Genomic DNA, 25,572 nt, shown 5'->3' on the forward strand with positions numbered 1-25,572 from the left:
AAACTCTGTGTCCTCATTCTATGTTTGTAAAATATGTTCATGGTACTTAAAAATAAACTTCTATTTAAAAAAAAAAAAAACTGGCCTTAGAACTTGAGATGTTTTATTTTTGAAACTTGCCCCAAAAGCTTGTTTCTCTGAGATCTGGGGGACTCTTTGTATTTGCCTTCATGCAAATCCCTTAACCCTGCGAACGCCCCTCTGCCCAGCTCCCAGGAATCTCAGCGCTGCTGCCCACTCAGCCCCGGTGGTCCCCGCTCACCCTCCCCTGCAGCTTCTGACTCCTCAGGGCTGAGCCGTCCACTCTCCAGCCTCAGTGGTATCAGGACCTCCTTCTTTCTTCCTTTTCTTCTTTCTACTTACCTTTTGGAAATCTTCTCAGTTTAGAAGTCAGTTAGATAGTTTTTAGGCTACTTTAGGAAACTGCCTAAAAACCACAGCTTGCTTTTTTTTTTTTTTTTTTTTGATGGAAAGAGAAAAAGAGAAGATGGAGTATTTGGGTGTGCTTGCCATGGTGGGAGGTGTAAGGGGAGAGAGATGAGAGAGGGATCTTATTACCATCACCTCACTGCTTTCAATCCTCCCTTTTGCCCTGAGAAGTAGGAACCAGTGGGCCCACTGTGGACTCATGCTGCACCTAATCGCTATGCCATCTCATCTCGTCATTGCTTCTCTCCTTAGTCAGATCCCAGTACTGCCATTCGAATCAAGTGATGCATTACTTTTAGTCAGGTAATATCTACCACGGTGTAAGATGAGGGAGGATGAAGTAAAGACTAGGAAGGTATGTGAGACCTTGACTAGCCTCGCCTTTTTCTTGAGAGGCAAGAGCGCATGTGGCCTTTGGAGCCAGCAACCAATGTTGACGTCTTGGCTGCCCCTTACTAGTTACGTCATTTTTGGCTATGGTTTTTTTCATCTCTCTGAGCCTCAGTTTCCCCATCTGTCCAACGGAGATAAGTAATATCACTTAGCTCGCTGAGTTGTCAGGAGTATTAAATAAGACAATGCATGCAAAGTGCTATGAGCACATGGTAAACACTAAAGCACCTAAAACAAATCAATGAACAAAAGAGCCCCGTCTCAACATCGTCTGCATTTTACCTCATATGATTATATTGTTATTACGCGTTTGTAAAAGGCACAACAGAGAAACAACTAACCAGTGTGGCCGATAACCTTTTCTACGGGGGCAGGAGGGAGGGAGTGCTGAAATAACGGAAGTTGCACAATAGCCTGCATAACCAAAAAAAAAAAAAAAAAATTATTTTCACCTGTCGTGCTCTCAAGATAAGTATGCACTTATTTATAATTCAAAAATTTGGCTCATCCATCTTGGCCTTCTTTCAGCGCAATATCGTGCCTTCAAAATACCACTGCTAAAATATAACCTAATCAGCTAAGGACAATGATGTTTAAAAAAAAAAATCTACCTGAAACAAAAGCTCAATGGTTTGTCACAGTTGGTCTGTGTTTTCCATTCTGTTTCAGTTTACCCCACCTCCCTCAGCAGGGGCTTCCAGTGCCAGAATTTGTTTTCTAACGTCTTTACCCGTGCCTGGGTGAATGCGAGAAGACCTTTCTCAAATGAAACTATGGAGGGGTCCCTCCTTGAGTTACTTCAACTTGACCTTTCCTAGACTGAATAAAGTTCCCAAACAGAAGCGGGTCATCGCCGCCTGCTGCCGACAGATGGCGGTAGTGATCGCACACGGTTACTTGAGGCTGCTAAACCCTGCGCTGTAGTGGTTCTCAACTGGCCTAGGAGCACGCTTGTGGTGTCAGTGCCAGCTTTTGAGGTGTTTACAAACATCAGTGACCTCACTGCACATCCTTTAAGTACAAAACTACAGACAGTTTTGAAAGTGATGATAAGAAGTAGAAGATGACGATGCAAAGATAGAGACCTTTTTGATGAGAGGCAATAAATCTTGCACTTATGGTGAAATGAATCATTCTAAGATATGAATAACCGCATATGTGAGAAGCGCTGTACCTAAGCAATGAGCAATAATCAATAAAGCAAGGAAAAATCTCTGAATAAGTAAAAAATGGAAAAACAAAACAGAACCACAAACAAAACACCTTCTGAAATTAGAGAATAAGCATCACTGTCAGATGCTAATTGGCTTGTCAGAGAACAGTTAACCTAACGTTAAGGTAGAAGAGGCTAGGATTTCTTTGAGGCCTTAAAGCTGCGGTGCTCAACCTTAACCACATAGGGGAAGCTTTTGAGAAGCCGGCTGTCCAGGCTGCACAGCAGGCCAACAATCAGAATCTCCGGGTGTGGGACCCAGGCAGCAGCAGTGTTGAAACTTCCTCAGTGATCTGATGTGCAGCCAAGGTTTAGAACCACTGCCTTCAATTCTAAGCATGGACAAAATGTAGCTGCTACTAGTTCCATGGATTAAAATCCATTCCAATGTGCAGATCCACGTGTGACACGCACAGACGCCTTAGCGAGAAGTACTTCTCTATGACATTTGTATCTTCAAGGAGACAAATAATCTGCCTCGAGGGATTTTTCTTTTTATAGTCTTGAAGCTGGCATGGGGCGGGGGGGAAGTAGAATACATGTTTCCAAAAAAAAATAGAGCATGCCTTACTTTAAAGGTTTAAAGGAGCTATGCACACACATATTTGAAGAAAATGTATCACAGAACTAGAAGCGTCAACGTTTCTTAGTCATTTCGGTGAATCCATTTACAAACGAATGGACACACAAACCTGTTCAAAACCATAGGAGTTCTGAATACCTGTACCTTTTCCTCAATTTCATCTCCAGAGGAAGAGACTGATTCCTGATCTATCTACTTACTCAATGCATTCTGGTTACTTTCCATCTTGCATCATCAAGTTTTGCATTAAAACACATGCATCATTCAGTTCTCAATACAACCCCCCCGCCCCGCCCAGTTCTCCTCCCTGTAGCCCTCCTTTACCTTATCTGCCATTATCATAGAGGAGCCTCCGTGGATGCCCAGGATGGGGGTGAGAGTCTGGGCTGAAATGAAGTCAAGGATCTGGGCAATGGCCTCCTGATCTGTGTCATCAGCAAACACCACGCCCTGGATCTTCCGGTCAGACATGAGATCACAGATGCGGGTGATGATGCTCTTTGGGTCAGTCTCATTCATGGCTACCAGCTCCACTCGGGGTACCACGGAGAGATGGTGGAAATCATCTTTCTCGTGGGCATCCTTGATGGCCACCTCGTCGGAAGTGCCCACGAGGATGACAGCAATGCCAATGCTGGGGGGGCTCTTCTGAGAACGAGCTCTGCTGCCTGACACGGCCAGGACAGCCAACACCAACCAGAACTTGGGAGAACAGCACTCTGCTCTGGGCTTCATCTTCAACTCGTTGACTCCCTGAAAACACAAAGAGAGAGTGGTTAAATTACAACCCTACTCCATGAACTATATTTGAAAGGGCTGGATACTGCAAGTCAAGGGCCATATCTCCTTTCACTGATCATCAAACCCAACGTCTGTCTTCTAGCCTAGTCCCTGATCTCTCATGTTTGCTCAGCAGAATGGGAGAAAGAGAAAGAAACTTTCCAAAGCATCAGGAATCCTTAAGCAAGACAATAAAAGCTATTGCTATGGCCACCATCAGCAAACAGAGGCGAAAGAGGGAAAGAGGATGCAAGTGGTCCAGGCAGTCATGCCATTAGCACAAATGCAGGAGTCTCCAAGAGGGGGTCTCGCTGGTGTTGTGTGATCCCTGGTCTTCTGCCACAACCCATCCTTGCATTGCTCTTGGGCCAAGGCAATGGCAGAGACCAGGCAAATGAGCAACAAAATGGACTCAGCAGAGGTTAGGAACAAAATATGGTCTGGATAAGCCAGCTATGGGGAGCTACAGAAGCATAAGACCCTTTACTTTGTGCTCACCTCAAAGAGGACAAGAGCCTGAAAATTCTTCAGCAACTCTTTTAGTAACTGACTTTTACTACTAAAAACAAAGCAAAACAAAAAACAAAAAACAACACATAAAACCAATACGTGGACAGTACTTCAAAAAACATCTCAATTGATCCTGACAGTAACCCAAATGACCCAACAGGAGAAAAAATAAGGAAAACATTATTATTCCCCTTTTATAGATATTAAAGCTAAGGCTCAAAGAAGCTAATAAGTCCAACACTGTGAACCATTTAAGTGAAACAGACATGAATCCAGATCTTCTGCTTTTAGGCCAATTTGCATTCCATTGCATTACGCCACACTGCCTCGCACACTGTCGATTATTACAAGGAACAGGATGTTTTTTGTTTTTGTTTTTTGTTTTGAAATAGGCTCCACACTCAGCGTGGAGCACAACATGGGGCTCGAATTCATGACTGTGAGATCAAGACCTGAGCTGAGAACAAGAGTCAGACACCTAACTGATAGAGCCACACAGGGACCCTGATTAGGAATAGTTTTATTGTGATTTGTTATACATCAAAGTATGGTGATGTGGACAAATACTATGGATATCTGTAGTAATGTTAGAGCTACATGAGAACAATTTTCCATGGCATCCTATAGCAACAACTTCCTTGAGATGACTGACTCCATGTTTACCCATAATTCACCACCTTTTACTTATAACACACTCCTGCATTTTGCTTCCCCGTATACCCCTAAATCTTACACTATGCACCAGACTGAGGACATAGCCCCCTACAGAGCTTGGACATTTCTCTTTACATTTCTTGCCATTCTCCAAGGGCTCTTCTTATTTAAATAGAACTGATCCTGCTTACATTGTTTTGACTTGTTTTAAATAATCATTATGGCACATCTGTTATAGTCTGCGCACTGTGTTAGGCATTTCCTTATACGTGATCTCTTCGGTCTTCATAGAAATCCTATAAATTAGTCATCTTTATCCCCATTTCTCAAATGGAGAAACCGAAGCTCAAAACAGTTATGCAATCTTCCCAAGGTCAGTGATGATATAATACCAGCGTGCCAATACGTAAACATTTTTGTTCTCCAATGAAATATTCTACAAACTGCACCCAAAATCAGAAGCAGGGATTCTCCTTCTTCTACAAAGATCAAGGATGAAAGTGCTGCTTAATATATCCTACTTGCTTGAAAGAAAAGGTAAGATACCAGGGATCTAAAAACTTTGAGACAGAGCTCAACTAACAAAAAGAAAACAATGAGGATATTGAAAAGAAAGATAAGGAAGCATTCACTCTGAGTGGACTGACTACAAAGGGCATTAAGGATTCAGGAGTGAGAGGCTGGGGACATTTTGTGGCTGAGGAAGCACAAAATCCAATCCAGTTCTTGGCAGAAAACATTTTGGAACTCTCGCTGTGGTGCTCAACATTCCACAATGCCAAGAAGGAGAGCTGTATTGATCATCTTGTCTATCGCTTATGATAAGATGAGTAGCTCAGTGGTTCACACCTGAGCACAGTTCACTCCTGACAGTTTTCCGGTCCCCATGTCCCTGTGGAAACAGGGAATGGCTCCATGAGCCCTGAAAACCCGTGCTGATGAACTGTATCCAACCTAGCAAGAGGTCCAGGGCCCGCATTCCTCATCCTAGAGCTTTAAGCAAAGCAGTGCTATATGGAGGTGAAGGGCACTGAACATTCAGAGGAAGACAGATAGGTTGAGCACCTCAAAGAGCTGTTGGCAAAATAATAATTATGAGAATAATCTGTTCAATTTCAGAGACTGCCTCTCAAGGAGAACCAAAAATTTCGAATTTGGCAAAACGAGCGGCTAACTTCATTCTAATGAGATTCTGATCCTACAGTTACAACTCCCTAAATCAGATTCCTTCACATTGAAAAGTGGTTCACTCTGCCATGACAGTTTATTAACTTTAATGCACTCTACACTCTTCCACTTTGATGTTTTATTTGCTCTTTTTAAAATATCTCTTGTGTTCCTCTATTTCTTCTTACACAATATATTAGACTTTGTTATGCAATGGCTAGTTGTGACACCCAAAGAATAGAATCTGGTTTTACGGAGCGTCTCTTTTATACTCAGGATAGAGCAGAGCACTTTACAAAGCAATACATTTAAGGCAGATACCAGCAACACAGGGGCGGTGAGACAAACAGAGAAGCTGCTTTGAATATAAACTCAATTTCACACATTAGGAGGGGGTCAGTTGAGAGAAAGCCTGCTGTCCAAGGTAAGCAAATTGCTTTTGCTCCCTTCCGCAGGCAGACCACAGTCAGTTTTGATGCAGCTACTCGATGCAGCTTTGCCTCCAACCCTCCACTGGACTTCACTCTCCCTTGGTAGAACTGAGAGTCGTTGCTCTCACGATAGCTTGCATGCCACTGGACTTCACTCTCCCTTGGTAGAACTGAGAGTCGTTGCTCTCACGATAGCTTGCATGTATCTACCTACATACCTGCTTATTATAACCATATGATTATGTGACTGCCTATCTTAACTAACTGGTATTCTCCTTGTAGGCAAAGGCCTGTTAGGCTCAGTCAGCATTTACAGAGCCCCTACAACCTTGGTGTGGGGGGTACAAGAGGCACAGGCTCTACCCTCCACAGTCTAAGAGAAGATACACACAAAGAAGACCTCTTCTCATTCCTATTTGCATGCTTGGGGTCTAGCAGGGCCTCACATACCATACGGAAGGACTCAATAAATACTAGCCACTGAATTTCTACTATTATAAAAATGTCAATATTTGATCATTTTCACCTATAATAGTAACCTATTATACATATTATGTATTTATAATGACATTTTACCTGTAACTTTTCATATGCCAGACTCTATTATTACCAGGTAATTTTCCTGTATTATTAAATCACATATAAACATTATAAGTCATAATTTTTCCCTATATCATAAAGAAGGAACCTGATGTTCTGAGAGGTTAAGTACATGATAAAGTTCACGCAGCTAATAAGGGGTGGCGTTACATTTGTCTACCCCAAACCCTTGCTCTTTCCTTTCTGCTACCTCTCCATATAATAAGAGTACATGAATAAATGAATACATGAATGAATGAATGAAAAAATCACCAACCAAAACTAAATTGCATTCTGATATCAGGTCTGCATTAACTAAACCCCTGAGGATGAGCAGGTTGCCCCATCACTGTCACCATTTCCTCGGCAGGGAAATCAGGATATATGCCTAACCTAAATACCTGAAAGAATTCTTGTGAGGATCAAATGACAGAATGTATATGGAAGTGCTTTGAAGAATGTACAGTACTCTATAGATGCAAAGGATGTTACCTTTAAGCTTCTACAGAAGTTGTTCAAGGAGACTAGCTATTTGTGAAAGCAAAAAGTCAGCATGTGGGAGGTGGGGTAAGGGAAAGGCAGACCAAGGCTGAGTGGAATATTAAGAGGAATGTCACAGGGGGCAAGACATATTAGTTCCCTGACCAATATAACTCCCTGAACTACATGCCACATAATGGCCTCAGGGTAGCAGCAAGCTTGGCTTGCTTACTTGGCTGCACTTGGCTTACCAGTCAAGTGCAGCAGAATTCAAGAGTCATTCAGGCCAAGGTCAGTAATGGCAATCAAGAGAGCTCAGCAACCCCAGACCATGCTACCCAGAGTTTGGGCACCAGGGTGCACAAGCAGAACCAACAGCAAAGGGGCAGGATTGGAGACTTGACTGCCCACCTCCTAGCCCTCTGCCTCCTTGAAACACAAGTTGAGTGGTCACTAGATGTCTGGCAAGCAGAAGACCACAGCAGCCTAGGTTCACGCCTCCAGCTGGTACAAGGTAACTACAGCAGGAACCAGTCCACACTTTGCCCACAGTGGCTCTAAGGGAAGACCCATCTGAGTAAGGATCTGGGCCAATCCTGTCCTCAGAGAAAACTGAGTCCTGGGGCAACACCAACAGGAAGGATAAAGTGTGATATAATAGATGATTAACTCAAATTTTCCAAGCACCATCCTGTAATGCAGTCAGAATGCTGTTTGGAGTGAACCAATTAAGGAGACTGTGATTAGAATACGACACGCAGTGAGAGAAAGAAGATTAGAAGTGCCACAACTATGCATCAGGTCAAGTTTCCCAAGCTACCAATAAAAACAGGCCTTAAAATTCATAACTTCAGAGAGTATAGGGAAACAAGGAGTCTCACACAGTGTAAGTCAAGTGAAGTATAACCTTCTTGGAGGTGGGAATATCTATTAAAATTTTAATATCAAGATAAAATAAAGTCCAAATGTAAAAACATTAGAAGTGACAATGAGAGATATCACATACTGGTACCAAGAAGTTACAATAATCACAAACATACCTGAATCTTAACATCTAGGCTTAACATGTATGAAGTATGAACTAAAATACCTGGGGAGACACCAATAAATCCAACAGACAAAATATAAACAATGGCATAAATGATCAAAAAAAAACAAAGCCTGGGAGCCTGGGTGGCTCAGTTGGTTAAGCATCCGACTCTTGATTTTGGCTTGGGTCATGATCTCGGGGTCATGAGATCAAACCCCAAATCAGGCTCCCCACGGGGCATGGCGCCTGCTTAAGATTCTTTTTTTCCCTCTCCCCCTGCCCCTCCCCCACTTCTGTCTCAAAAAAAAAAAAAAAACAAAAACAAAAAACCCCAAAAAAACAAAACCTGAGTAATAAGCTTGTACTAGTTCAGAGATCCAGATATACATGTACAATCAAGAATACATATTCTTTTTAAGTTCATGGAAAATATTAAATTTACAAAAATGCCTCAATAAATTCCAAAGAATCAATATGAAACAATTGCCATTTTTCTATAATGTGACTAGATTACAAATAAACTTTTAAAGGTAGCAAAAAAAAAAAAAATCACATAACCAAAAACTTTTTTTAAAACTTACTACCAAGTAACTCTAAAATGAAGGAAGAAATTACAAGAAACTAAAAAATTCTTTGGACAGAGTAACAACAAAAACATGAAATATCAAAATTTCTAGAGCACAACTAAAACAGTTTACAGAGAAGTCTATAACTTTAAGTACATTTATAAGAAAACAGAAAATGAAAAAAAATTAACAATCACCTGAGTAAACCCCAGGGAGAAATTAAATAATAATGATAAAAGCATAAATTAATGAAACATAAGGTAAATAAAAGAAAAAAACAAAACCAAAAGCTGATTCTTTAAAAGACTACCATAGACAAAGTTCTGACAAGACCAATCAGGGAAAACAGAGAGAAAATGTAAATTAAATTGACAATGAAAAAGGGAATAATAACAACGTATATGTATATATATGATGGAAATTTTAAAATAATAAAAGTATATTATGAAACTGAATTGCTTTTAAACCTAATGTATAAATATCTAATAAAAAAGCAAAACAAGGTTCAAGAAAATGTAGAAAATTTGAATATAATAATAACCATTAAAGAAAATAAAATGGTTATCAAAGTCCCCCAGTTCTAATTCACCAAAACCAGTCCACCACCTGTGCACCCCACCTTTGCCAAAATAAAACAGGCACACGTGGTTTCATAGATGAGGCCTACCAAACTTTTTTTTTTTTTTACAATTTTATTTATTTATTTTAGAGAGTGAGCAAGCAGGGAGAGGAACCAGGGGAGAGGGAGAGAGAGAATCCCCAAGCACACTCCATGCTGAACATGGAGCCTTACACGGGGCTTGATCTCACGACCCTGAGATCATGACCTGAGCTGAAATCAAAAATTGGAAACTTAACTGACTGAGCCACCCACATGCCCAGAGGCCTACCAAACTGTTAAGTAAGAAGTGGAGAACCTTGTTCATGCAAGTTGAACAAAACAGAAAAACAAGGGAAGTTTAGTTCTAAATCCAAATAATTAAAGTACAAGAAAAGATTATCATAGGTCCCTTTCACTTATGAACATAAAGGCAGAAAAAAAAATCCTAAAGAAAATATTAAACAAAAAAATAGTATACTTCAAAAATAATAATCATAATCAAGACCAGTTTATACCAGGAATGTAAGTATGGCTTAACTTCAGAATATAAATCAAAGTAATTTACCACCTTAATGGATTAAGGGAGATATTTACATGAACATCTCAAAAAAAATGATGGAAACATACATAATTAAGGAAAACACCTATTTATGACATAAATGTTAGCGTATTTTTAAAAATATTTTATTTATTTATTTGACAGAAAGAGAGAGAGCACAACCAGGGGGAGCAGCAGAAGGAGAGAGAGAAGCAGACTCCCTGTTGAGCAGGGAGCCTAATGCGGGGCTCGATCCCAGAGTCCTGGGATCGTGACCTGAGCCAAAGGCAAACACATAACTGACTGAGCCACCTAGGTGTCCCAATGTTAGCACATATTTTTAAAAAATGCTTTGATAATAGGAAATGAAGATCATCAATCTTTACCTGATACAAGAATATACTAAAGACTCTTGATCACATTGCTTTTGGCATTCAGAAAAAGGCAAGGTTAGTACAATCATTACTACTACTACTACTGGAAATTTTGGTAGTAAAAGAGGTCAAGAAAACAAAAGGTTTTTTTTAAGAGATTTATTTATTTTAGAGAAAGAGAGCGAGTGAGTGGGGGTAGGGGCTGAAGGAGAGGGAGAGAGAGAATCTCAAGCAGATTCCCCACTGCGTGGGGAGCCTGACCCAGGGCTTGATCTCATGACTTCAAGATCATGACCCCAGCCAAAACCAACTGAACCACCAGACACCCTGAAAACGAAAGTTTTGAAGAATGGGAAGGAAAGAAAAATAAACTAGCGTTATATGAAGATATTACGATTATTTACATAAAAAATCCAAAAACTATTATTTTTAATATGGGTAGGTTATGATTGTTAGATAAACAATACTCTTAGAAAACATCAATAGCTCTCTTTTAACCAACTAGAAAACATGATAGTCATAACAGCAAAAGCAGCTCTAAATTATTTAGGAATTAACAAAGAATACATAAGACCTCTGCAGAGAACGTTTGAAATTCTATTAAGGATATGAAAAAAGGCTTGAACAATGCAATCATATACCTCATTCATGGATGTGATAACAATATTACAGAGTTCTATTTTCTCCCGAATTAATCTATAACTTTAAGTCAATCCCATCAAAATAACAGTAGGATTTTTTAAGAAATTTTATTAACTTTTTCTAAAATGTATATGGAAGATAAAGGTATGGAAAGAACTAATTAATTAAACAAGACGTCCTTATCTGAACCAATAATAAAAGTGTGCCATGAACTGAGAAGTATGATTAACTCAACTCTGCAGAAAAGATCCAAAATAAAATTTTTTAATTAACATAAATTAAATTTAAGTTCCAGGTCAGTTTTGAGTTTTAAGTTATATTTTCTAAATTCAAATTTAGAGGAGCAGAGAAAATGCTGAACCAAAAAGGTACTTTTGACTCAGAATGTTAGCTTAGGCAATAAATGTGTTCACCAACCACCTGACACAGAAAGTGTGAGTATCACAGATGTCAAACATGTACTATCTAACGCCATTCTGAAATACAAAACTAATACCTATTTCTAGCAAATGAATTACAATGCCGTCTATATATTCGGGACATTTGGAAACCCAATTTCAATCCTCCAAATGCATTTAGGTTCTGCTAAATACCATCTAAACATCATCTAAATCTGTAGAAATAACATATAAAAGGTATGAATCTTTGATTTCGTTGACTTAGAACCTAAAACTTCTCTCTGCATTGTTATTCTCTCTGCATTGTTGTTCCCCTCAGTCTCACACTATTACCGTCAACCATTACGCTCTGAGAGCTTCTGAACTCTACTGCCCCTGTTCTTTCTTCAGAAAGGAACACAGTAAGAAATCCTGGTAGTTTGCCGGGGGGGGGGGGGGGGGGCAGTGCTGATACATGTGCTCATAAAACCAGTGATGAAAGAAAAGTCTATCTGGACCTCCTACGAGCGTACTGAATCCATTTCTAATGTAGTGACTGGCATGGCAATCAACAGTGCTCCCTGGTCCTATTAGGGTATTTACTTATCTAAAGATGACTCCTGTGCGGAACCAACCCCAAATCCATTTCAACATACCATAGCCACATAGAAAATCAAAGAAAACAGGGACTTAAATTGCTGCTGGGAAAGTGTTAATCAGAGAAGAGCAAGACAGATAAGAGAGGGAAAAGATACAGGTAAATCCTTCACCCAGCAGATGAAAAATTAATTAAGGCCTCCTACACAACGCAAGCAAGAACGCCCTTCCAAAGACCACCAGTCCCTTCGACCCCTACAAGAAGATGCCCTCATCATTGCAAAGGACTAATGTGGCACTGAATTCCCTGGCAGAGAAATTTTCTTTCTTAGGACTTCTGCTGACTAAGAGCCTTCTTGTTCTTCTTTGGTCCAAGCCGACCTACCATCGGAGCGCCTTCCTTGTCCGACAACACTTCCAGTGGCTAAATCCAGGCTTTTTGATCTGAGTTATTCCTTCCTGCTTTATGTACAAAGCAGAAGGATCGCTTCTCCTTTCACCCAAGTTAACACAAGGGTTGTAGAGATAACTAATAAAGGATTATAAATCACTTTCTATGTATGTGTTTCATAGAAATGTGTAATACAAACGTAGATGATTATCTGTACTCTCACCAGCAACAGTTCATTCATGGGCTTTTTTTTCCCCTTTAATATTCTGCAAAGGCAGACACCAAAATTGTTCAAAGTTTCTCTTCTAACATCTGCACATGGTTCTTAATTATAATGAATTTATATGCCTCCAAGGACAGTGTGGGCAGCCCTGCTGAAATCCAAACCTTTTGAAACCTGATTCTGATTACTACCATTTGGCAGCCGATTAGGGCAATTGCATGTATTGGTTTAACAGCAAAATAGCATTTTCCAGTGTTAATAAAAATTACTACTATTAAAGTGGGGGGATGAGCAGTGCAAATGGGTGATGGATGATAAAAAGAGAAGCACAGGAACAGGGCAGCAGGAAAATCTCAACTGGGAAGGAGGTCAAGGAAGATAGAAGGAGGGCAACTGTGAGCTAGGGAGGGGGCCGGGCAACTAGACCTATAGACACCGAGAAAACACTGGTGTTCTCGGATGCAGATAAAGAACCTGTGCTAAAATAGATCTAAAATTTGGGTGTTGAAAAAGGCCATGTCCAAGTCTCCCAAGATGACTTGCTCTGCTGCCTCAGTATATTCCAAGCCACTGTAGCCCTCAACAAAACCTCTACTGTAAACCCCAGTACCTCCCAGCAACAAGAATCATACTATGTTGTGCGGGACAGAGGAAAGCTGTGGAGTTGAGGACACATGCTTTAAATTTACTCCTAACTTGCTGTGCAATCTTGGATCGGGTTTCTTTACCTCTCTGACCCTCAGCCCCCTCATCTGTAAAACGTGAGACTAGTCACTGCTCTCACAGGATTCCTGTGAAGACTGACTGATTTGACAAATGTTTACTGAATGTTTTCTATGTGCCAGATAATGTGCTACGAGATGAGATCCAACACTGACCGTGATACAAACCACAAGGAGCCTTCAGTATCGTGGCCAAGCCAGACAAGAAGACAGGAAATTACAGTACGATGTGACAAGAGCTATAATAGAGCACACCCAGTGCACCACAGAAGGCCACCTAATTCTGCCTGGGAGATCAGGAAGAAACAATACACTGAAATTGCAAAAATAACAAAATATATGGGGCACCTGGGTGGTGCAGCTGGTTGAGCGTCCAGCTCTTAATTTCAGCTCAGGTCCTAATCTCAGGGTCACGGGATCCAGCCCCACCAGACTCTGCGCTCCAGGTGTGGGGGTGGGGGAGTCTGCTGGAGATTCCTCTCGCTCTGCCCCTCCCTGCCGCTAGCACACTCGCGTGTGCACTCTCTCTCAAATAAATAGATCTTTAAAAAATATATAGCAGAATATTAGTTAGAAGGGTATTATGATAAGTGAAGAAAGAAAGTCAATGATGTTTGCCACTGAAATTTACATCCACAGAAGTGTGTTAGAATCCCATGGAACTTTGCTGTTAAGTGACACTATGCATATAGAGTTCATTTCTAGTGCTTTATGAAACTGCACTTAATTCTTGGTATTATTTTTGACTTTTTAAGGGCTGAGCTATAATGAGAGTATGTTCTATCTTCCTGTTAAAATCTAATTAAATATGCTTTCGAATTTTCTAAGACAGTCCCTCAGATCCCGCAAATGTGAATTTTGATATAATAACTGCTAATAAAATGATACTGAAACAGTGCTGGAAAAAAGACCTAGAAGTCAAAGAGATTGAGAGTTGAAATTTGGATTTGACACCTTGTGGGGAGGGAGGGCAGGCAATAACTTACATTATCCAGACCTCATTTTCTTCATTATAAAATGGGGATGATTGTCCTCACCTCACAGAGTTGTTGTATTAAGCAATTTACTTGAAAGCACCAGCAAAGAGGAGGTACCTGACATTTATTCATTGAATGTGAATATACTCTGTTCAGAAGGAGATAAGGAGTTTCTTTTGCCTCAAATTACTTAGAAAGGAGCCTCTCTCTCCCATCACCCTCTCCAGCTTTCATACAGTTTCCACTGACCTTAGAAATGTCGTTTTAAAAAGTTAGTCTAACCTCACACTTAAAAGAATGTCAGATAGATGATAGATAGATGATAGATAGATAGATAGATAGATAGATAGATAGATAGATAGATGATAGATAGATAGACAGACAGATAGATATCTCAAACATCAATATCAAGTGCTGGCAAGGTTGCAGAATGTATGCGGGACTCCCATACATTGCCGGTGGTTATGCAAATGGTGTACACACTCTGGAAGACTGTTTTTATGATTCGCGTAATGTTGAACAAGTTTACCACAGACCATAGACCGGCACTCCAAGGTATTTACCTAACTAACTTGAAAACTTTTACTCTATAAAACACTGCATGCAACTGTTTATAGAACACCTTTTCACAGTTGCCAAAAACTAGAAACCATCTAAATATCTTTCAGTGGATTAGTACATAAAATATGGTACAAATATCAGGACACTCCCCAATGATAAAGAGAGCTACTGAGGCCCACAACAACATGGGTGAATCTCAAAGGCAAAATGCTGACTGAATAGAGTCAGTTTTAAAATGTTGTATCTGGCATAATACCATGTATATAAACATTCTCAAAAAGATAAAAACCACATCAACAGAGAACATACCAATGGTTGTCATATGTCAAAACATATTAGGGTTTGGAGAGGGTGTGGCTATAAGCGGGCAGCAAGAGGGAGTTCTGGTATCCTAATTGTGCTGATAAATCCAAACAAGTGTTTCAAAAATCACAGGCCTGTATATCAAAAAAAAAAAAAAAGTGAGTTTTACCTTATATTAATTTAGAAAGTCAAGTGATATTACTAAAATTGTTTTTTTAAAAAGCTAGTCTATAATAACCTGATACCCAATGCAAACAATATTTAAATCCTCGAACTAGACAGCACCTTCTTCCCCCATCTCCCCACCAGCTACCAAACCACCACCAAATTTTGTGTAAAGTCATATGACAACTTCGACTACATCAAAACACTAATTTATTATCCTGGCTAGTAGGATACCTCTCTAACAAACCCTAATGAAGTGAACGCAAGGATTACGTCTGTGTTCCTTGTCTATTTCCCATACTTCGCAGAGTGCCTGGCATATGGCAGGTGCTCAATAAACATTTATTGATGACAATTCATGAATGAACCAATGAATGAGTATCTAAGAATACCAGTAACGAATTGCCTGTCTCCATCAATATTGACATAGAAATGAAGGTATTATTTTAGGCTTTTCACTCCCCAAGGATTATAACATGAAGGAAAATACTACCAATACCATTTCCAATTTCTTGATATCATATAGGAATCATTCCTAGGTCAATGTTGTTAGCTGATAATTGCTTATGTACCTGAGTGTTTATCTGCATGTGTATATATCTATATGAATCAATGCCTATATGAGTGATTTATGCATATGTACATAATTAGCCCTCTTACCCTTGATCTCTGAGTTCTAAAATGATTCTGCTGATGAAACATGGCACCATACATGACTCAGCCTTCATTCCAAGCCTAGGTTTAAAACAAAACGCTGAGGCCATAAAAGACTTCACGGAGAGCACAGTAGCAGAGCCAGAATTGGTAGCGAACAAAAGCTACACCATTTGAGCTGGCTGGGTATTAGGCCAACTCTAGATGCACTCATACATTCCTTAATATAAAATGCCAGTTTTATTACTGCCATCCATACACATATTTGTTAACCACACAACCAATCATAACTCTGACCTCATTTAAATCCCTCCAACAACATGTGTGGAATTGAGCATCTACTCAGAGAATTAATCCTAAATTGAAACATAACTCTAATTTCCCTTGCCCTTCTTCCTCTCTACCCCTTCTTCTCAAATTACTCTACAAGAATGGTGTAGTAGAAGGGACACAGCACTGAGGGTCAGGAATCTCAGGCCCGATAATGATTTGCCACCAACCAGCCACCTGACTTAGAAAGAATTAGTCAACCGCTCTGTGGCTCTGTTTCCTCATCAAGGAAGATGGGCTGGTTGTTCTCAAAGTCTCTTCTAGCTTTAAAAATCTGTGAATCCCTCCATCTTCCATTTTCCCCTCAAGCTGAATGTTCTATTCTTCTCTGCTCTGAGCCCTGGGAGGCAGACATGTTTGAAGCGCATCGAAGGGCTTCCTCGTCTTCTGGCTTCTAGTTGGGTTTGACCAATAGAGAGCAGAAGCAGGAGCTCAGGGGAAACAAGAAGACCGAGTCTAGGGCATGTTTCCCTCCCTGAGGGTCCACTGCAGGCTGGTTGTATCACTTGACTAAAAGTCACAGCTTCCATAAAATGACTCTCTTCCTGTGGCTCTCTCCACACAACACCCCCTCCAGATTCCAGAAACTGCTCCCACTTTCCTCCTCCAGGACTACAGGTGGTGAGAACCACACCAAGTTGCTTCTGGCTCCGGGTCACTGTACTATTTCGCGTAGTTTCTGTGCACTGCCCATACCTTGGTAAACAGCCCTTTTTCTAAACTCACTTCAAACTAAACCAATTCAGGGTGTCATCTGTTTCCTGCTCTAACCATAAATAATACAGATTCCTCCTGCATTCCTCAAAAATGCGTAAGCACCTCTCTTACTTCCAAAATGGCAAAAGCAGGACCTGAATTCAACCACCACCCACCACTAGATAAAGTACAGCCCCTCTTGATCAAGCTTTCTGCTTATCCTCAGGTCCTGGTTAGCATCATCATAAGCAACAATGCTCTCCTAGTGCCTAGCCCTCTGAAAAGAATGGATAAATATCTGCCTAATATTTCAAGAGAACAGCCTTCAGAAGCTAACATTTTGAAAGTGAGGAATGCTAAAAACAAACAAACAAACAAACAAACAAACAAAACAAAACCGGGAATCAGAAAAACACACCAAACAATTATCAGAATGACTACAAAGCACAATCCGGAGAAAGGCAGAGCATTTTCAGGAAGGAAAATGTGGTCATTAAATGGGACTTCACACTCCTGAAGAAACAGACTGGTTAATGAAACCCTAACTTCCTTTTTTTTTTTTCCTCTTTGATTTGGTTGGAATCTGCAGCAAGAAAAAACTGGATTTTAGAATCAATTTTCCCTAACAAATTATAGCCAAAGCATAAACCAAGAAATACAGCAACACAAGAAAACACAAAGGTGATATTTCAAGTCAATATGTAACAGTTCACTTGACATTTTTTCCCTAATGTGCAGAAATTAAAACAGAAGAAGAATGAAAAAATGTCTGTGAATCCTTGCTGTCACCATAATAATATAGTCGCAATTTGGTCACCCTTCAAATTTTACATTGTTTTTAAAAAGCACATAGCCACTGTCTCTGAATGTGGCATTTTTATACTGTGGAACAGCGTGCACTTCAGGCCTGAATTACGTGTCCGCCATTGCCATGGAAATGGCAGGGCAGGGATAGCTGGGATGGCCTGCACTCCTTCCCGCGCCCCACGGAGGCCAAACGAAGCTCCTCCCTGCCTCAACTCCCCTTTCGAACCGGGCCAGGATCCACGGGCAGAGATCTGTACGTCCAGATACAAGGAGTGCACTCAGGGTATCTCTGACTTTCCAATTTTAAATTAGATTTTGATATATGAGATGACAGGTGCTTCTGTGGTGATCATTTCACGGTGTCTGCAAGTTGAGTCGTTTTGCTATCTACCATTACATCTCAATAAAACCGGAAAAAAGAGAATTTGAGAGCAAAATCTAGACTTACAACCTCACACCAGAGCTCCTACCCCTTTCGCCTCAAAAATCCAATGAATCAACAAATCCTTGTTGAGGCCCATGGCATGAATCCCAGTGAGGTGTTCCAGGGAGTCTAGCCCTGGCGTCTGCCGCCAAAGACGTGCACTCGGGCACAGAGACAAGTCACACCTGGCCCCCAACCCTGGACTGACGCATGGCGGGAAGGTGAGCACAGAGAGGCTGCTCTCGGCGTGAGTCCTGAGGACGACTACATCCGGAAGCAGCTCTGAGGGGACGTAAGGTGAGGAGGACATGGACTTGAGCGAAGGCACCCAAGTGAGGCGACACGAAGGCGGAAAAGCAGGGAGGCGCAAAGCTTACCAGGGAGGGGCGACAGCGTGGCCCAGCCAGCAGCTAGAGTCCACGGAAAGGGCAGAGTGGGGATAAAGCTAAAATGATACGCAGAGGAACGTGGGTGCTCGGCGAAGGCACTTAGAGACTCACTGCCAGAGAGGCAGCAAAAGGACACACAAGGGGCTCCTAGGTGGGTGGCTCAGTCAGTGAAGCGTCTTGCCTTTGGCTCCGGTCCTGATCCCAGGGTCCTGGGATCAAGTCCCACCTTCGGGCTCCCTGCTCAGTGGGGAGTCTGCTTCTCCCTCTGCCCCTCCCCCCTCAAATAAATAAAATCTTAAAAAAAAAAAAAAAAGGAGCTACAAGAACGGGAGGGGAAGGAACAGACCTCCATCACTACATCAGTTCATTCTCAACTTCAAGGGGAAGGGAACTGCCGCTGCCCGAGAGCTGTTTGGGAAATCAACTGGGCTGGCTTATCACAGCATGGAAAGTCCTCGTCCGCCTCCCGATAATAGTGCCACGGTTAGAAGCGAAGCCCCCAATTTCATAATGCTTCAGAAGCCGAAGCGCTTATGAAATACCATTCACTGAAGTGTTTCTGACGGAAACAGCATTCGTGGACACCGTCCTCTTCCCCACGCGAACGTCTCTTTGCGATGACGTGAGGCTAAACATGGCGCCCCTGGGCTACGGCCCGCCCCTTCCTTGGACTCCAGACGCCTCTTTGCCCTCCTCTCCATCCTGAGTCTACTCCCTCAGCTCTTCTGTGTGCTCCTGTCACTTGCTCCTTCAGCCTCCCTGAAACTCTCACGGGAACCCACAGCCTCACTGAAACCCTTCATCCTTAGGCTGCCATTGTGTAGTGTTCAACTTCTCTCCGGCCCCACTCTGGCTGATGAACGAGTGTGTGTGTGCATGTGCGCGTATGCACCTGCGTGTGTGCATGTGTGTACAAGAAAGACTATCTCATCTTCACTCGTTCTGTCTTTCATCTCATTCCTCACCTTGCTTCTCAATATCTTTTCTTTTTCTTAAAATTTCCTTTTCTGTAGTTCTTTCATGAGTGCCTTCACACTTTTACCCACGCCGTTTGATTAAAACTACCTTGACAGAAGTCACTAGTAACCAGTGTGTGAACAATTCTAGCCGCCTCCTTTTTTCTGCTGTTCTAGTTGTCCCTGGCTGTGTTGACAAGATTTATCATTCACTTCTTCCCCATTCTGCCATCCCTCCTGACGCCTGCCCTTTCTGCATCTCCTTGGTCGGCTCACACCTGGTGGTCTCTTGCTCTACTCTCTTACTTTCTCTGGACCACTCTTTCTTTCCTCACCTTGTCTCCCTAGAGGGCTTCATTTCCACCCAGAATTTAACCACGACCCTCCACTTTCCCCTTTCCCAGCCCAGCCTGTGATGCAAATCTTATTCATTCCTAAACTATAAAGAAAGGCCTAGTTTTACACTTGTATCCATCTGTTGGGTTAACTGGCCTCACTTCAAGGTTAACACGACTGAAATGTTTTCACAGCTCTTCATGTGCCCTTGTCTTTTTCCTTTGTCTAATTTATATTCAGGTCTAAGTCAAGCCCTTGGTTTTAGCACCAAATTCTTCCTTCATTACCTGATGCAATGTCCTAATGTTTTCATACAACCATCTTTTCCTCTGGCTTCTTCTCACAATCCACATCGAAATATCTCCACTGCAAAACTATGTTTTTCTATCTTTAAACCCAGACATCTTCTTTCCTATTCTCCCCTTCGCTTCAGAATCTACTTAGAGATACAGCGATGTAGCCTGACAGAACATAACTGATCCAACCTGGGCTCCACAGAGTTTAATGAAAAGAGCTGCTAAGCCTTTACCCTTGCACCTAATTAATCATTCGTGCCTTGAAACTCAGTAGTTCTTCCAAGAGTCATGTGATTGTTCATTCCCACACCAATTCTCTGAATTTCCATCTATCTCCTCATCAAGAGTCAATATGGCTCTTTCTTACATAGATTTCTTTAGAAGATGGATGAAGAAATAATGCAGGGATCAACTAGTTATATATGACACAAAGAGTATGTGTCACATTTAGCAAGAGGAAGGGGACAGAGTGGGCACCGCAAGGTAACTCTGGGCTTATCAAGAGCATTTTCTCCCAGGAGATTCGTACTTCAGAGGAAACAGACGAGCTCTGGCAGGAGATGTGTGAGAGCAGGGAGGGGGCTGAGCAAAACATCAGGAAGCTCCCTGGGATTGGTATGGACCAGAGAATAAGTATAAGGCACTAAAGCAGGAAATCCTAGCTAATGCAGGAGAAGAAAGAACAGCCAAGTAAGTCATAATAATTTTTTTTTTCAAAATTGGCAAATATGATCTGTTTTTTTAAAGAGGCATTGAGAAATAGTGGGAAAAGCCCTGGATTTGAAAAAAGACTTACTAGGTGACCTTATGCACGTCACTTGGCCTCACTGAACCTCAGAGAAATAGCTCATCTCCAAAACATGAACAACAATCCCTATTTCTCAGGGTTGTGAGACTTACATGGGAAAACAGGTATGGTTGTAGCTTACAAACTGAAAGGTACTATGCGAATGTGTAGGTTTGTTATTACTAAATGGTACTGACAAACAAATTATTCATTCGTGCATACACCAGCATGTAAATTTTAACTACTAATAAAACTTTTTTTTTTGGTCAATTATACTGAGGTATAAGTTGCAACATTAAAATTTGCCCTTTCAAGGGGACTCCTGGGTGGTTCAGTCAGGTAGGCATCTAAGTCCTGATTTCAGCTCAGGGCACGATCTCAGGGTCATGAGATCAAGCTCCGTGGGGGGCTCCAAGCTCAGCAAGGAGTCTGCTTCAGATTCTCTCTCTCCAATAAATAAATAATCTCTTTTTTTAATTTTTAGATTTATTTATTTATTGTAGAGAGGGAGGAGAGCATGACTAAGCGTGTGTACGCACGGGCAGAGGGAGAAGGAGAAGGAGAGAAGGGGAGGGAGAGGGAAAAGCAAACTCCCCACCCAGCATGGAGCCCAGTTGGGGATCAATCGCATGAACCCAAGATCATGACCTGAGCTGAAACCAAGAGTCAGATGCTCAAATGACTGAGCCACCCAGGCATCCCAAATACATAAATCTTTAAAAAAACAACAAAAACAAACAAACAAAAAACAAACTTTGCCCTTTCAGGTGTACAGTTCTGTAAGTTTTGACAAACTATGCAGTATGTAACCACCACCATATTCCAGATGTAGAATGTTATCATCACCCAAAACATTCCCAGTGCCCCCCTGTAATTAATCCCTTCTGCCCTTTCCCACCCCTGGCAACCACTGATCTGATTGCTGCCCCTGTAATTTTGTCTTTTCCAGAATATACCGTACATGGAACCATCATACTCTATGCAGCCTTTTTAATCTGACTTCCTTCACTTGAAATAATGGCTTTTGAGATTCCTCAAGATCAGCACTTTATTCTTTTAATTGGCAAGTGATGGTCCTTTGTACGGATGTACCGCAATATGTTTATCCATTCGCTGTTGATGGACATTTAGGGAGTTTCCACTTTTGGTTATTATGAATAAAGCTGCTGTAGCATTCACATGTAGTTTTCCTTGTAAACATATGTTTTCATTTCTCTTAAGAGGATACCTGGGGGTGGGAATGCTGGGCTATACAGTAAGAGTAATTTTAACTTTTAAATTGCCAGACTTTTCCAAAGTGGCTATACCATTTTGCATTCCCACCAGCAGTTCCTCCATATTTTTTTTTTAAAGATTTTATTTATTTGACAGGCAGAGGCACAGCGAGAGAGGGAACACAAGCAGGGGGAGTGAGAGAGGGAGAAGCAGGCTTCCCACTGAGCAGGGAGCCCAATGCGGGGCTCAATCCACGATCCTGGGATCATGACCTGAGCCGAAGGCAGACGCTTAATAGTGACTGAGCCACCCAGGCGCCCCAGTTCCTCCATATTTTAACCAACATTTGGTCTTATGAGTTTCTTCCTTCTTTCCTTCCTTCCTTTTCCTTCCCTTCCCTTCCCTTTCCCTCTTTCTTCCTTTCTTCCTTCCTTCTTTCCTTTTTTCTTTGTTTTTCAAACTTCATCCATCCTCCTGGATGGTCAGTGTTTCTCACTGTGGTTTTGATATGAATTTCCTCCAGCTAATGATGTTGAAGATCTTTTCAAGTGCTTATTTACCATCAGTATCTCTATTTTGGTAGTGTCTTTTGCCAATTTTTTAATTGGGTTGTTAGTCCTACTGTTGAGTTGTAAGGTTTCTTTATATATTCTAGACACAAGATCTTTATATATGTATTTTGTACATGTTTTCTCCCATTCTGTGGCTTATCTTATCATTTCCTTAACAATGCCTTTCAAAGAACAGAAGTTTTTATTGTTAATGAGCCCAATTTATCAATTTTTTCTTTTATGGTCACACTTTTTGTATACCTAGGTAATCTTTCCCTAAACCAAAGACACAAAAATTTTTCTCCCAAAGACACAAATATTTTTAAAGATTTTATTTATTTGAGAGAGAGCAAGAGACAGAGCATGAGCTGAGGGGAAGGGGCAGAGGGAGAGAGAGAAGCAGACTCCCTGCTGAGCGGGTTCAATCCCAGGACTCTGGGATCATGACCTGAGAGGAACGCAGATGCTTAACTGACTGAGCCACCCAGGTGCCTCAGTTTCACATTTTTATAGTGATAGTTCTATGATATATTCTAAGTTAATTTTTCACATAGCATATGGTTCTCTTTTTTTGTCAAAAATTAATTGACTATATATGTGTGGGTCCACCTCTGAATTCTCTTCAGCCTGACTGATCTTTATATCTATTCTTATGACAATACCACATTATCTTGATTACTGTTGCTTTGTAGTAAGTCTTATAATCAGACAATGTATGTCCTCCAACGTTACCCTTTTATTCAAATTGTTCTGACTTCTTTTGCTTTTCAGTATAAATATTAGAATCAGCTGTCAATTTCTACAAAAAAAAGCTTGCTGGGATTTTTATTGAGCTTGTGTTGGGTCTATACAAAAATTTGAGAAATGACATCTCACTATTGAGTCAGATATTTTACAAAAGTTAGCCCTAAAAATATCACTCTTTTTTTGGGTTGAAATCAGCTTATTATAGAAAGAGTAACCAAAAGAAATTAGGGATTTCTTTTCCCTTTTTTTTTGAGGTGTAACTGACATATAACATTAGTTTTAGGTGTACAACATAGTGATTCAGTATTTGTGTATGAATATGTTTTGATGTCATGGGTTTATTTTTATATTTCAATTCCTAATTGTTTATTGATAGCCTATATAAGTACAATTAATTTTTGGACCTTGTATCCTGTGACCTCACTAAACTTCCTTATTCATTTTAGTAGGGGTTTTTTTTGGTATATTCTTTGCTACCTTCAACATAAATGATCACAAATAAAGAGGTTTTTTTTTTTCCTTTCACTTCTTTTTCTAGTTTTATTACACTGGCTAGGACCTCCAATACAATTTTTTACAGGAAAGGTACAGTTGTTCTCTTTTTTTTCCCCAAAAATTGTTCCTTGTTTTGTTCCTAATCTTAGCAGTGGAGCAGTCCGTCTTTCAGCATTAAGTAGGGTATCACCTGTAGGGCTTTTGTGGATGTCTCTTATCAGGTTAAGGTAGTTCCCTTCTATGTCTAGTTTGGTGAAATCTTTTAGTGGTTATGTATATATAATCAGGTTTTATATTTTTTTTTTTTAAAGATTTTATTTATTTATTCAACAGAGATAGAGACAGCCAGCGAGAGAGGGAACACAAGCAGGGGGAGTGGGAGAGAAAGAAGCAGGCTCATAGCGGAGGAGCCTGACGTGGGGCTCGATCCCACAACGCCGGGATCATGCCCTGAGCCAAAGGCAGACGCTTAACCGCTGTGCCACCCAGGCGCCCCAGGTTTTATATTTTTCTTGTTGTTGTTCGTTTCCTTTACTGAAAATATTTTTCCCACCTTTACTTCAAGATTCCTAGGAGCTTGGCTGGTCATAGGGACTTGAGAGAAGGGAGCAGTGCATTTAAATTAGCACTTGTGGTGGGTTACTTTGGTTAGAGTCTGTGAGACTGACTGAAGGATAACAGAAAGTAAGCAGCCACCCAAGGAGGTTACAAATATTCATGTAGGAGATAATCAGGCCTTTAAAAAAATAGCTGGAGAGGAGAGAATAGATCTGAAATTGGTGAAGAGTACAATGCAGTAAGATGTGGAGAAGGTGGGAGTCCAAAATTGTATTAAAATTGTCCTCTACACCAACATTTGAGGAAGAAGTCAGTGATGGGGGATAATTTTGGAAGTAAGTTCTGTGTGTGTTTTGTACCAATTTCCAAGGGTCAGCACTACAGAGCTATAGAAAATCTGGTAGACAATGAAAGATAAATACTAAACCACAGAAAAAGAGCAATCAGGGCCCCAAAAAAAGCTGATTTAGGTGTCAACCAAATGAAGATGAACTCTCTCTCTAAATTGAAAACACATAGAAGAGAAGAGCTTTCTGACTACCAGGATGTGGCTGGAAACTCCAAAGCTAACTTTTTCTCCCCATTCGTGTGAGAATTTTCACTTTTCCTTCCTATTTCACTGTCCATATAAATGCTTTACTGCCTTGGGAAGGGCCCATTACTGCCCCCTGCCTGTGAACCACATCCTGATCCCCGCATCACTCACACCAGCGCTGCTGCCACCACGGAGTCTGGGGAGAGCTCTAACAAAATCTAAAGGAAGGCTTAACTAGACTTTTTATGTTGGCTCAGGAATCCACCAAACTTCCTAAAGGTTAAGCAAGAGTCTCAGAAACTGATTTTCAAAATACAATTTGTCCATAAGACAGAGTGTTCATGCACAGAGGGAAAACAGTGGGAGCAACATAGATAGTTTATTAGAGAACTCATAGCTAAGGCAGTGTTTCTCCAAATACGATCGGCAGGCAACTTGCCTCAGAAACACTTGAGCACTTGGCAAAATCTGCAGATACGCCAGGCCTGACCCCAGAGAAAATGATGCAGA

The 25,572-nt window shown here is 41.0% G+C and overlaps 1 protein-coding gene across 1 annotated transcript in view; it reads right to left on the reverse strand.

Annotated features, from left to right (window-relative positions):
- GRIN2B (glutamate ionotropic receptor NMDA type subunit 2B) overlaps positions 1–25,572 on the reverse strand; it is a 336,771-nt gene that overhangs the window by 274,693 nt on the left and 36,506 nt on the right. Inside the window, exon 2 of the mRNA XM_026502383.2 lies at positions 2,943–3,371. Within this exon, the coding sequence (XP_026358168.2) occupies positions 2,943–3,371 (429 nt within the window). The remainder of the gene's footprint in view (positions 1–2,942; positions 3,372–25,572) is intronic.

This window comes from Ursus arctos, unplaced genomic scaffold (genome assembly GCF_023065955.2).
Source record: "Ursus arctos isolate Adak ecotype North America unplaced genomic scaffold, UrsArc2.0 scaffold_26, whole genome shotgun sequence".
Taxonomy (NCBI): Eukaryota; Metazoa; Chordata; class Mammalia; order Carnivora; family Ursidae; genus Ursus; species Ursus arctos.